The sequence below is a fragment of the Mandrillus leucophaeus genome, unplaced genomic scaffold, assembly GCF_000951045.1.
Source record: "Mandrillus leucophaeus isolate KB7577 unplaced genomic scaffold, Mleu.le_1.0 Scaffold28, whole genome shotgun sequence".
Taxonomy (NCBI): domain Eukaryota; kingdom Metazoa; phylum Chordata; class Mammalia; order Primates; family Cercopithecidae; genus Mandrillus; species Mandrillus leucophaeus.
The window spans coordinates 1,622,371-1,635,944 of record NW_012102920.1 but is presented as its reverse complement, the minus strand read 5'-3'; the positions used below and the strand labels follow the sequence as shown (position 1 = coordinate 1,635,944).

General features: G+C 65.3%; 2 protein-coding genes across 5 annotated transcripts in view; one reads left to right on the top strand and one right to left on the bottom strand.

Annotated features, from left to right (window-relative positions):
• CARD9 (caspase recruitment domain family, member 9) overlaps positions 1-1,406 on the top strand; it is a 17,917-nt gene extending 16,511 nt beyond the window's left edge. The window contains exons 14-15 of the mRNA XM_011985163.1: positions 64-328; positions 1,130-1,406. Coding sequence (XP_011840553.1) covers positions 64-328; positions 1,130-1,298 — 434 coding nt within the window. The 3' untranslated portion in view covers positions 1,299-1,406. The remainder of the gene's footprint in view (positions 1-63; positions 329-1,129) is intronic.
• A 2,288-nt stretch (positions 1,407-3,694) lies between these two features.
• Positions 3,695-13,574, bottom strand: part of GPSM1 (G-protein signaling modulator 1) — a 29,500-nt gene continuing 19,620 nt past the window's right edge. The window contains exons 10-13 of one of the 4 annotated variants that reach the window (XM_011985071.1): positions 13,371-13,547; positions 7,417-7,573; positions 6,717-6,925; positions 3,695-5,246 (exon numbers count right to left, since the gene is read on the bottom strand). In XM_011985071.1, coding sequence (XP_011840461.1) covers positions 5,040-5,246; positions 6,717-6,925; positions 7,417-7,573; positions 13,371-13,547 — 750 coding nt within the window. In that variant the 3' untranslated portion in view covers positions 3,695-5,039. Of the gene's footprint in view, positions 5,247-6,716; positions 6,926-7,416; positions 7,574-8,196; positions 8,420-10,007; positions 10,109-13,370; positions 13,548-13,574 lie in introns of those variants that run through there. The other 3 variants (XM_011985074.1, XM_011985072.1, XM_011985070.1) reach the window with 3 other exon arrangements.

Here is a 13,574-nt window from a genome sequence, read left to right as displayed (position 1 = left end):
GAGTGGAGCCGTTCCTGGGGCGGGGCCTTCCCGGGAGAGGGTGCGGTTGGGGGGTGGGTGGAGCTATTCCTCGGGGGCGGGGCCTTCCCTGGAGGGTGAGGTGGGTGGAGCTACCCCTCGAGGGGCGGGTCTTCCCGGGAGGGGCGTGGCGGCGCTCACAGCCTCACCAGCTGCCCTGTCCCAGACAGGTCTGCGGGGCTAGGTCCTCCAAGCGCATCTCCAAGCTGGCCTATCACCAAGGCGTGGTCATTGTGACCTGCCCCGGCTGCCAGAACCACCACATCATCGCGGACAACCTGGGTTGGTTCTCGGACCTGAATGGGAAGAGGTGAGGCCTGTACCCCAGGGCTGGGCCAGGAGTCCACCCAGAACCCTGGCCTCCCTGGGGGAACCGTGCCCTAATGTGGAGGTCTGTAGATCTCACCTGGGCAATCCAGCCACCTTATCAATACAAGATACACAGTTAAATTAGAATTTCCTATAACCCCCAGATAGCTGTTTAGTTTAAGTATGCCGGAAGTAGGGGTTGTGTTTTCATTTGCTAAATCTTGCCAGCCCTGTGGCCCTGCCTCCCTGCCTCTGCCTGCCCTCTGCCCTCACTGCCAGTCTTGTCTCTCTGGCGTGGTACTTTTTTGCCCTCTGCCGTCTCGGAGTGGCTGGCCCAGAGCAAAGTGTGGAGTGTGGGCCAGGCGGTGTGGCCTGGGCCCTGGCTGCTGGGAGAGCAGTGGAGGTGGTGTTGGGAGCCTGGTCCGGGCCTTGCCTGACCGGGAGGTCCTGGGCAGGACAGTAACAGTGACAGCAGGTCTGAGACCAGCATGCTGGGCACTTGGTGGTACCTGGCCCTTGGAGCTGGGGCTGTCCTCCCATCAGACCTGGGGCTGCAGACTCTTCCCTCTGGCGCATAGGGGGCAGGAGCAGTACTGGGTTCCTGAGGTGGCACATACTGGCAGAGACACAGGGTTGGTGAGGGCACACAGGCCAGCATCTGAAGTGCCCACGTGGCCTGATGCCACAGGAGTGCTGGGCCTGGTGCTTGCAGCTCTGGCCTGGCCATGGGGCACCCTGAGGGGACTGAAGTGCAGGGCGAGCAGGGGGCCCTGAAGAACCTTGTTGCCTCCCTGCCTCCCAGAAATATCGAAGAGATCCTGGCGGCCAGAGGCGAGCAGGTGCACCGTGTGGTGGGCGAGGGGGCCCTGGAGTTCGTTCTAGAGGCTGCAGGGACCCCCACATCCACTGCTGCTCCAGAAGCAGGTGAGGATGAGGGTCCCCCCGGCCGTGGCAAGACGGAGCCGAGCTGACCCCTGTGCTCCCCAGCACCGTGGGGCTTCTGCCTTCCAGAAGGATGTTTTGGCCCTGGGCCTCTCCGGACATGGCCTGTTTTCTATCAATAAACAGACATTACTTCCGGATGCTGGGGCCGGTGGCCCTGGTGGCATTTCTTTTTCTGGAGTTAGAATGACTGCTCTGAATCCCTGGTGCTGCTGGGTGGGACACTGGAGCTGCAGGACCTCTCGCCTCACCAGTTCCTCCTACACGGAGTCGCCTTGGACTTGCCCACAGGGGCCACAGTCGCCTGGAAAGGGGGCTGGATGTGGAGTCAGAGCCCCTCTTGTTTGTCACTGCGTGACTTTGAGCAGGTCACCACCCCTGTGAGCCTCAGCCTTCCTCTGCAAGCCCCTTGCCATCCCCCTGGCCAGCTCTGGCGGCCTCTTTTCCGTCAGCCAGTGCAGACCTGAGCCCTGGCCCTCGGCCGCTGGCTGTCGGTGACACTGAGCAAACTGGGCTGCTTGCTGGCCCAGGCAGGACGAGCAGCTATGGTGTGGCCACATGTCGGGAGCTCCAGGCCCCTCCCGGGGGGAGCCATCTGGGCCTCCTCCCCTCGGTGGACAGCGCTCTGGATGCCGCAGGGCCCTCCGAGGCACGTGCGGTTTGTCTCCCAGCCTCGTTTGTGCACAGGATGTTCCCGTGTTGATGAAAGCGAGCACACACAGGAGCCTGTTTATTTGCAGAAGCGTTCTGGGCAGTGTGACCTTCAGCATTAATCACCCACCACACTCTGGCAGGAAAGAGAATGGGGCGAGGTGGGAGGTGGAGGCAGAACTGAGCACGACAGGGACCCAGTGCAGCCCCTCCCAGCAGGACCCGGCCGGGACTGCCAGCTCACATCCGGCCCGTGGGAGGCCGGGACCTGGTGGCATTGTTCCCAGCGCGCTTGTGGTGTGGGCTTTGACTCGATTACCCGTCCTCTCAGCCAACAACCCTCTGTTATTTCCACCCCGAACCCTCTGTGCCATTTGTGGAAACTGTCCTCCCCTCGCTGAGCCACCCGCACCCAGGCCTGCTTCTCCATGGGGGCACTGACTGGGGGTCTCTTGGGGGCCTGGAAGTGCAGAGGCCGGTGGGCTGGGCTTGGCTTGGGTGCCTCACTGCCTCCAGAGGGCCTGGACCAGCATGTGGGGAGGTCCAGGGAGCCGTCGGACCTGGAAGTGCAGGATTCGAGCGAGGAGAGCCGCTCGGGCCAATCCCTCCTCTTACAGCTGGGGAGATGGAGGCCAGTAGTTGGGATGTGGACGTTACCGTGTCTTTTTTCTCTGGTGCCAGCACCTCTGGGGCCAGGCTGGCCCTGGAGGGACACCCTTCCCAAGGCTGGCACGTTCCTAGAGTAGAGAAGACCTATGGCCACCCCCGGCGTGCCCGACACATCCCACCAGCTTCTGCCTGAGGTCCCCTTGGACCCTGTCTTCCTCCGCCCTTCCCTCCCCCCAGCCCCACTGCCACAGTCAGGTTTCTGCAAGGGGCTCTGCCATCCTGATCTCCCAGCACTCTGCACCGCCTGCCTCCAAGACATCCCTGCCTCCTGGGGACGGCTGCTGGCCTGGGCATCCCTCACCACCGTGTGCCTCTCCAAGAGGACTCCTCAGCCGCACCTTCGGAGGCTGTCCCATGCGTCAGCCAGCGGCGTGGGGGGCACTGCCGCACCTCCCTGGCTGTGATCCGTCCCAGGCCCTGCACGGTTACTTGGACCCTGTGTGCATGTACCGCCACCCGCAAGCCGGCCGGGACCCCGGACCTGGAGTACACATTGATTCTGGTTCCCAAGGCCCCTTCTGAGGTGGAGGAGGCAACAGAGTCAACCAGCACAGAGGCTGTGGCTGCCAACGTGGCCAGATGGGCTATGGCGAGGGGCAGCCGGACTGCCCGGTGCAGCTGTGTCTCCCGCGACAGGGGCCCTGTGGGGGTGCTGCCCACCACAAGCAGCATCCAGAGAAGCCCCAAGACTGCCGGTCTGCCCCCAGCTCCTGTGCTGTGGCTCAGTGTCCAGACCCCGAGCCCAGCCGGATCAGACTCCAGGAAAGGGCCTCCCCCCACTGGCTGCAGGGTGAATGGCAGCAGGCTGGGTCCTCAAGGGGCCGTGGGGCTGACCTGGGGGTTGCTGCTTCGGGGGCTGGCCTCAGCCACTCGAGTGTCAGCTCAGAGCATGCTCTGTTTCCCTAGGGGCTGGCATCGTGAGGAGGTAGGGGTGACAGCAGGCAGCCACTTCACCCCTCTGTGCCCCGGCTCCCCCGGGGTTAAATGCAGTGGGAACTCCATCTTTCTGAGGTCTCAGAGGGCCCAGACCGTGGGTATCTGTGGACACTGCACAGTGCAGCCTCTTACCTGGGTCACCCCCGGGACTAAGGCCATACGGACCACACTCACTTGGCCGACTTTATTTTTCAGGAAAAAACAGAAAAACAAATGTACCTCTTGGGTTGGAAAGGACCCACTGACAACATGGCACACACATGTGAGCAATAAATACGCACATACATTCAAGTATGCAGGGGGGCGCTACGTCCTGGAGACCCTGTGTCCGGGCACCTGTCCCTGCCCTGGGGTGCAGCCCTGCCCCTCCAGAGGCAGCTCACCTCGCCGGGCCCAGGACTGCCTCTCCATCCCAGCCTGAGAGCGGGCTCCCTCCTAGATGCACCCTCCTAGATGGAACTGCCAGCCCTGGGGGCTGTGGGGCCATGGTGGGGCCCCCGGGAGATGCCACGGCTGGGTCTGGACAGGAGCAGGCAACCTCAGGCCCACCTCAGGCTCCAACAAGTCCTGCCAGTCTCAGGATCCTGAACTCAGTGTCCTGTGAGCCCCCTCCCCATGGGGAGACAGCAGTGATGTCATCTCCCCCAGCTGGTGGGAGGAGGGGGGTTCTCATATCAGGGGTTCTGCAGGGTTGAGCTGAGTGAAGCCTCCCCAGCTCCCACTGACCCCCCGCCTCGGGTGAGGGTCACAGAGCCTGGTGCTGTCTCCCGCCCTGACTGAGCACTGTGCCCACTGCCAGCAAGCGTCCCCAGGACCAGGCCCTGCCCTTTTTCCTGGCTTGGGGGTTTGGAGTGTTGAAGTTCATGCCCAGCCATTCCCTCTGCTTTACATACAGCCCCAGCTCCCATCAAGGCCCCTGCAGTGGGGAGGCACCTCAGAGCTGCCCCTGCGGCCTGGTCTGGGGGGCCTTCTGTGATTGTAGGCCTCCTCCGGCCCGGGCAGGAGTGGGGAGATAGACTTGGAGGGAGCCCTGCCCCGGGACGAAGCTGGAGGGGACGAAGCCGGCTGCGTGGCCGTCCCAAGACCAGTTCTGGGAGGATAGAACATGGCCCTGTCCTTGGTGGCCCGGAGAAGAGGCTCAGAGACACCTCTGGGGAGAATGGGGCAGACAGCAGGTTTCACATTTGGCAGGGCAGGACAGAATGAGAAGGGCTTGGGGGAGAGGGTGCGGGAGTCTGACAGCACCGGGTCGGGGCCGACATGCCGGAGACCCCATCCGGCCTGCGGCGGGGCAGGAGGGAGGAAGTCCAGGGCCATGGGGGGCCAGCCCAGGATGAAGAACGCCCTCCCGCCGCGGGCAGCTCGGCCTGAGCCTGCTGCTCTGGGTTGGGGAGGCCGTGGGGCTGCATGCCCAGTGCCTGTCCTCAGCAATGGCCTCGGGAGGACGTGGCTGTGACTGTGAGCCCAGCGTTTAGGAGCGGGGGCAGGGCGGGCCTGGCGGTGGGCACAGGGCCTTAGCTCGAACCAGGCTGGCACTGCTGCTGGGGCTCGGGCGGGCCGCCTGTTCCCTGCTCCGGGCCCCCGGCGAGGTCCACCCGCTGCTCGTCCATGCGCTTGGCCTGCACCCTCTGGATGAGGCTGAAGAAGTCCTCGTCTGGCATGGTAGGGCCCCGGGGCAGCACGTCGGGCGGCGGGCAGCGCTGGTCATCGATCCTGGAGGACTGAGTGGACACAGTGTGGTTGGCGGCCTCACCCTCCCCAGGTCCAGTGGTCCGGGTGCTGGTCAACAGGGGCGGTTCCGGAGGGCCGGCGTGCACTGCTCATGGGCTTCCCCATGTCTACCCAAGGAATTGGTTCTGGGGCCTGCCTCGCTCTGGGGGCTTGTGCTGGGAGCCCGGGCCCTGCGCACAGTCTTCTGGTGGCCCTGCCCCCACCCCCCAGGAGCCCACGGCAGGCCCACCCAGGAAAAACAGGTCCAACGATTCCCACTGGGCATGGGTGCGCCAGGGCCAGGAGACAGTGGCTAGGTTGGCGTTGGACGCCTGCTCCCCAGATCTGCTGATCCCCAGGGACGGGCATGCGTAGCCGTCCCTCTGCCAGGTCTTGGAAACCGGCACAGCCTGGGGCTGACGCTGGCAGGCCTGAGGTCTCAGCTTGCAGAGCCCGAACTGTGGCGCTCCCCAGGGCTCCCCCTTGGGTCAGGTGGCCGACCCCGTGGGCCTCGCCTGCTCCAGCGTGCAGGCCAGGGGGCCAAGGGGGCATCTGGGCTTCTCTGAAGGGCCTGGAGCAGGAGGGACGGGAGCTGGCACAGGCATGCATGTGGACGGGGGACTCTGGGCCTCTTGGGTGGGGCTGGTTTGGAGGCGGCTGGTCGGATGCCTGGCCCCAGGCCGCGGTTTCTTCTCCGCTGTAGGGAGGACGGCAGACCTGGAAACTCGCTGGCTTGGTGCATGGTGGGCCAAGTAGCCTCCACCGCCAGCTTGTTTCCAAGTCTAGGGACCCTGAACCCCTTCCCAGCAGTGGCTGCACCCCACAGGGATGGTGAGACCCCCAGAGTTTGAGGTCCCAGTTGGGACAACTGTTGGCTCAACAGTCCCCGCTCCGGCCACCCTACCTGGCTCACCCCCACACAGGTGAGGAGGGCATTCCCGGTGTGGCTGCCAGGCTGGAGCCCCAGCCTTGGCTCTGCCCTCTGGGGCTGGACCCTCCGCCCCTGCCATCCACTGTGTGGTCCCTGGATGGTCCCTGTTTTTGTCCTGCCAGCCGGCTGGCAGCCCTGGATCCCCCTGCCCTCCCCACTCTGGGGATGCTATCTGGCCCGTGTTTTCCCTGCCAGGTGTGGAGGGCTGGTGGGGAATCCCTGAGGCCATGAGCTCCAGGACCTATGACCCCCTAGCCCCCACCCTGAGTTCCTGCACAGCAGGGGGGTGGCACAGCCTGGGGGTGTCCTGGGGTTGCCTTCTGTGGGGGTCTCTGGTATCCCCAGCAGCCTGGGGTTCCCAGCAGTGGCGCTTCAGGCTCAGACACCCCTTATCATCTGGTGACACTGGCTGAGTCCCCCAGGAGTCCCTCAAACATGACCTGAGATGGAGGAACCAGCACCCACCTCACCCCCCAGGACACACAAGTTCCCACCACACAAGTGGATGGCAAAGGGGCCATGAGCCATGCCTGCCCGGGCCGCAGCCCACCTGGTACTTGATGAGCATGTTGAAGAAGTCGTCTCCTGGCTCCTGGGGTTCGCCATGGCCTCGGAGGTGCCCTGCGTTGCTGTGGGTGATCCGAAGCCCCGGCAGGCTGCCCACGCTGGCCCGCTGGTCGTCCAGCCGGCGGCTCTGGGAGCTGGCGATGAGGTCGAAGAATTCCTCGGTCTGGGGCGAGGCCGTCATGGAGGGCTGGGCTGCGGAGGTGCAGAGGGCGAGGCCTGGGACCCAGTGCGGGGTCAGGCCCGAGGCTCGGGCTGCGGCCACAGTGAGCTCTGACCCCTGAGCCCAGCTCAGCCCACTGTGCTCCTGAGGCCATGGCTCCCGGGGGAGTCTCCGCTGACCAGCCTAGGCAGCTCTCGGCTGCTCCCTCTGCTGTGGCTCCCACGCCCACCTCTGGGGCTTCCAGGGGGTGACAGGAGGACAACGCCGGTCTCCCACGCCCTGCCCACCCCCCTCCCCGAGACCGCCCGTGCGGCCTGAGTATGTTCTGGAGGGCAGACTAATGACACGCTTCCCAGGATGCTGCTCTGCGGGGGCTGTGGAGGGCGCCCTTGGTGACAGGGTGCTCTGCAGCTGGTCTGCTGGTCTATCCCCCAAAAGCTCCTCACTGGAGGCAGGACAGGAGCCCTGGTCCTGGCCCCTGCAGACAAGCCCAAGGGAGGGCCCGGCTGAGGGAGGCACTCACCGATCCTGTCCTCCAGCGTGGGGGCGGCCGTGGCCTCAGCAGCCCCAGCCTGGCCGTCATCCAGGGGACAGCGCTGGTCGTCCATGCGGCTGCTCTGGAACTTGGTCAGCAGGTCAAAGAAGCACTCCTCGTCTGAAGACGGGGCCCTTGGGATGCTCTGGGGAGGGAGTGGGGTCGCTGCAGCCAAAGCTAGCCCCGCAGACCCCTGCACGAGACCGGGGGCTGCTTGCCCGGGCCACACACACTTCTGAGACCCTGGCCAAGGCTGGGACCCTCACCTGCCCCCTGTCAGCTACCCCTCCCCCAGGACATGCCACCCACCCTCAGTACCCAGCTACCTCCCCCGGGATGTGCCACCCACCCTCGGTACCCGGCTACCCCTCCCCGGGACGTGCCACCCACCCTCAGCATCCGGCTACCCCTCCCCCAGGATGTGCCACCCACCCTCAGCATCTGGCTACCCCTCCCCCAGGACGTGCCACCCCCCCTCGGCACCCGGCTACCCCTCCCCCAGGATGTGCCACCCACCCTCAGCATCTGGCTACCCCTCCCCCAAGACGTGCCACCCACCCTCAGCACCCAGCTACCCCTCCCCCAGGACGTGCCACCCCCCCTTGCCACCCGCCTACCCCTCCCCCAGGATGTGCCACCCACCCTCAGCATCCGGCTACCCCTCCCCCAGGATGTGCCACCCACCCTCAGCATCTGGCTACCCCTCCCCCAAGACGTGCCACCCACCCTCAGCACCCAGCTACCCCTCCCCCAGGACGTGCCACCCACCCTTGCCACCCGCCGACTCCCCCCGACTTCTCTCCTCCCATTGCTGCCACCCCGGTCCAGCCCTCTGACCGTCACCTGCCCTGGGCCAGCCTCGCCAGCCTTGGCCTGGAACGCTCCCCAGACATCCCGGGAAGCCTCCCGTGCCTCCTGTCCCTATGCCCACCACACCCTGTGTCAGCCCTGCCACGAGCTCCCTGCGTCCATGCCCCACACAGCCCTCACCGGTGTCTGCTGTGTGAATGAACTCGAAGGAATGAACCCCGCCCTGGGCCTCAGTCCACACACCCCAACAAGGGAGGCTGGAGAGCATGGTCTCCTGTGGCGCCCCCGAGGGGGCCCAGCTGAAGCAGGTCTACCCCGTGACCCAGCTTCACAGGCCCTGGTCTGCCCCAGGGCTGATGGGTGGCTGTGATGGTTCCAAGCCCCGTCCACCTCCCGAATGGCGCTGGCACACCTTGCCTGGCCCCAGCCTGTCCATCTTACGGCTGGTGGCCTCTTCCAGGCCTGCATAGTGCTGGGCTCACAGCTGAACAAATTAACGCAACGTTGGCACGGAGATGGCACCTCCTGGGTACCCGACGCTGCCTAGAATTCCCAATACCTGACTCCCACAGCCCAGGAGACAGGCAGCTGACAGACAACTGAATTCCCGACCCCTGGTCCCCACAGCCCAGGACCGGGGCTCCCGTCCTGCTTCCGGTTGTCTGCTGGAACCAGCCCAGGGCCCAGGAGAGTGAGGCCCAGAGACACACGTGACCTGCCCAAGGTCACACTGGGGCAAAAAAGAGCTGGGATTCGGAACCCTGAGTTGAGCCGAGGGCCCCTGGCTCTGGCCCCTGAAGTCAGTCCCCAGCTGTCATGGAAGCCTCAAGTGCCTCCTGTCCCTGAGGCAGACCCGGGGAGAGGGAGTTCTAGCACCTGCTTCTCCCTGCAGGGCTCTGTCCTCCTGCAGCCTGGCTCCGGTCTATGGCGACACCCCTACTCCCTCCGATTCCCCAGGCAGGAGGGAGGGGAGAACTGGCCCAGGCTGCAGGGAGGGCCACAGCCACCTGGGCCAGGGCTCTGGGAGTTGCAGGTCCAGGTAGAGGGTGGCACTGGGGTTGCCAGCATCTCTGAGTGCCAGTGGGGGTGCCACACAGGCCTCTCTGCGAGGATGTGGCCTCCTGGTCCAAAAGGGACTGGCTCCCAGGCTGTGATGGGCTTGGGCACAGCTGTGGGGGGGCCTCTGTGGGAGGCCAAGCTGGGCTCCCCCAGGTGACCCAGGGCCCAGGTGAACTGAGCAAGGCCCCTCCTGGGAAAGGCAGGACCCCTCAGGGGCCGTGTCCCAGGCACCATGGCGAAGCCCCTGCCCCATGTCGGGCAGCCCTCCCCTTCCCTGAGGCCGGGGCCACCTATTGCGGGGCTAATGCATCCCTCACATGGCGGGCAGGGGCCTAAGACCACAGGTGCAAAACCGAGGCTTAGTGCCTGGTACAGGGAGAGGCTCTGGATAGTCTGGGGCCCCTTGAGCCCTTCAGGAGCAAGACCCTTGGCCCCAAGGCCACCTGCCCCTGCATTTACGTCCCAGTAGAACATATCCAGTGGGACTCGGGGTCCCGCCTCCCTGCTCTAACCCCTCCCTTGCCCCAACCCCTGGCTCCCTCCTTTCTGGAGGTCTCAGAGTTCTTCCTTAAGTCTGACTGTAGTCTCTCCTGCTTTAGCACAAGCCCAGTTTCTCCTGAGGAGGACCAAGACCACCCCACCCAGCTTCACGGAGGTCCGTGTGCTCCCTCAGCCTCCACCTCTTAGGACCCCAGGGACCCCAGACTCACATGGCTCACAGGCTCTCTCCACAGCGGCGGGGAGCCCCACGCTGGGTGCTTGGCCACACGGAGCGCAGGCAGGACACAAGGTGCTCAGGGCCACCACCACCCTGCCCAAAGTGCCAAGTGCTGCCTCAAGGTTGGGATGCCTGAGGCTTAAACAGGACCCTGGGCAAGGGCTCAGCCCTCCCAGCACCCGCCCCTGCTCACTTGAGCGCATGCACACATGGGCTCACACACACGCACAAACTCACACACATGCACAAACTCACACACACGCACACGGGCTCACACACACGCACAAACTTACACACACGCACAAACTCACACACACGCATACGGGCTCACACACACGCAGGAGCTCACACACACACACACACGCACAAACACACACCACGCGGGCTCACACACACGCACAAGCTCACACACACACAAACTCACACACGCAGGAGCTCACACATACCACGCGGGCTCACACACACGCACAAGCTCACATCCACCACGCGGGCTCGCACACACACCCAGGCGTGCTCCGTAAACCCTCCCCCAGCGAGTGCAGCAGTGAACCTCCCGCCTCCCTGCCCCATGCCTGTGGGCGGGCACATTGCAGGGCTGTGTGGGAGGACAGCCTGCTGAAGAGCCGTTTCCCTGCTGACACCCGGGCCCCTGGGCCTCCCTCCAGAGCTGGGCCAGGTGGGGAAAACCACCTCGTTATTCAGCCTGACTACGGAGGCAGGCACAGAGAAGCTGGGCGGTTTGCTGTCCTCCTCATCTGGATTCCTCTGTCCGGGACGGCCCTTCCTGCCCCACAGCCCTCGGTGGCTCCCCAGTGCCCTGGCTCAAGGACCTCCCGGCCAGCTCAGCTCCAGCCTCTGGTTGCTACCCCTGTCTCATTCCTGGTTGGACCCACACTGTCCCCAGCCTCTGAGGCCAACCCTGCCCTGCCCCCTACCCTCCACCCCAGGATGAGTTCTCTGGAGCCCCAGACCACACCCAGCCGCACCGCCTCACACCCCAAAGGCCCCTGCACTGTCTGGGCACAGGGTGGGCAGGGGCAGAGGCTGGCTGGTCAGCAACAGCAACGGCGCAGTGTCCGTATCAGCTGCACTTTGCAGACGAGGACCCCAACTCAGAGGTGAAAGCCCTCCCCTGAGGACCCCAGCAGAGGCAGAAGGGGGCCCACCCAGCCACTGACAGCCCAGGGATATGTCCCCCACCCACTGTTGCTGCAGTCCCCATGCAGGCTGCCACCAGGGTGCAGACGGTCCTTACTCGGGGTGGTACCCGAGGTCCTGACCTCAGGAAGGCCAGTGGGGTTCAGGTCAGCAGAAAAGCCAAAAGGCCCTGCCACGTCCTCACAGGCCCTGTGAACCCCGTTTGTCTGGTGCCAGGATCTTGGCTGTCCCGGGCGTCCTGCCCTGTGGTGGCTGCAGGGACCAGGGGAGCAGGGCCAGGCAGCTGGACATTTGGAACTGTGTCCCCTGGCCCTGCCAGCCCAGACCCAGGGCAGTTTGTTGGGGGGACATGAAGCCCGGAAGCCCTCAGAGGCTGTGCTTTCTAGAAAGCCACCTGTCCCTGAGGCCGGCTGACGCTGGCCTGCCCCACACACGCTGCCAGCCTCCCGCTCCTTCCTTGGTGGCCCAGATGTGGTGGGGCAGAGCCAGCTGTGGACAGAGCAGGTGTCTGGGTCCCAGTCCTGCTCCTCCCTCCAGGCCCAGGGAGGCTGGGGGATCACCAGGACCCCCAGGAAGGCCTGACCAGGTGCTCCCTGGGTACCCTTCCCTCTGCACCTCTCCCGTCAGCGGACTGATGGAACCAGCCCAGATGGTTGGGCAGTGCTGAGGCTGAATGAGGGGAGGGGAGGCTGCACCCTGCTGGTGGGCAGGATGGGCTCGGGCAGCCTCGGGGGGCTGCGAATCCCACCCTGGAACCCATACCCCTCTGCAGGTGGGTGCCCACGGAGGAAGTTTCAGACTATTTCTATGGTTTGGACCCAGCCGTTCTGCACGGGGGAGCTCCAGACTGACCTCTGAACCTGAACTCGGCCCATCTGTGCCCCTGAACACCAACCAGCTCCCCCGTGGCTGGAGTGGCCCTGGCACAGCTGACACCTGCCAGGCACAGGCCCGGCCTGTCCCCCGTCATCCCCGAGTCTGATCACCGGTCTGTCTGTCCCCCGTCGGTCCGTCGTCCCCGAGTCTGACCACCGGTCTGTCTGTCCCCCATCCGTTTGCCGTCCCCAAGTCTGACCACAGGTCTGTCTGTCCCCGTCTGTCCACCCATACACTTGGCAGTCATTGCAACTGCCCCACCCCTCCCTCCACGTGTGTGTGCCGCAGCAATGCGGGGGGGCTCCTGGCTAGGCCTGAGGACCCGGGCGGCCCCCAGGCTGCACTGCTGCTGCTTGCTGGGCTGTGACCCTCTGCTCCACTCGTGACCCTGAGCCCAGGTGGGGTTGGGCAGGGTGGGGCCTCCCAGCCCCTGACCAGGAGGAACCCTGGGTGGACCTAGCCCCTTGCTGTCCCCTTACCAGGGGCTCGGCAGCCATGCAAAGGCCACTCAGCTGCATCCCCTCCACGACCCCACTCACCATCGGTCCTGCCCCAGCCACTGCACCGACAAGGAGAGGCCCCAGCACCTTGGCCTGGCAGGAGCTGCAGGTGCTTCCACACCAGGGCCTGACCATGGGCGTGGTTTCAGGGCTTCCCACCTGCCCCTTGGGTGCCCCTCAGGCCCCTCAGCTCAGGGACCCCCACCAGGTGTCAGAGATCCCAGGATTCCCCCAGGGATTACATTGGCTTCGTCCACCCCTCCGAGGCCCTGCTAGGGTACACAGGCTTGACCTCACTGGCCAGAGCCTCCAAGAGCCACTTCAGGAAGGGGTACCCCATCAGGGCATCTGTGCAGCCCAGCTCTCACAGTGGGGGCAGCCAGTCTCTTTCAGGGACACGCTCCTGCGACTAGCGGCTGGGTCTGGAGGGTTCCAACGAAGGAGGCCGGGGGCTGGGGTCAGAGACAGAGGCCACCTGAAGGCTTCGAAGAGCCAGCCCCCAACTGGTGAACGAGATGGAAACTGGGGCCCAAAGAGAGGCGGGGCCTTCCCTGCAGAAGAGCCCAGCCCAGAGTGCCCAAGGGGCTCCTCGGTGGCCAGGGCCTCTGAGGCCGGGTGCGACCACAATGCTGAACCCTCAGCCCTGCCCAGAGCCCCCGCCGGGGTTCCCAGGACAGCACTGCACCAGGTGCACCACGGAGGGACCCCTGCCTCCCCGGAGTGCCCGGGCCTGGCCCGGCCCGTTGGCTGGCAGTGGAGTTGGGGCGCTGTTGCCAGGCTCTCCTCCCTCTCGGCCTGGCTCTACTGTCAAAGATGCCTACCGTACGCGGCACATGCACCCGGACGTCGGCGCTGTCCAGCGGGGAGTGGCTGCCCTCCCGGGGCCTCCTCTCAGCGTCCGGGCCTTCCTGGTACTTCCTGCTCCTCACGGGGATGGGGAGCGAGTCCCTGCTGGGCCCCCGCCAGTCCCCTGCATGGTGGCTGTCTCCATTCTGCTCCTGGGGAGGGGTAAGGCTGTGCATGTC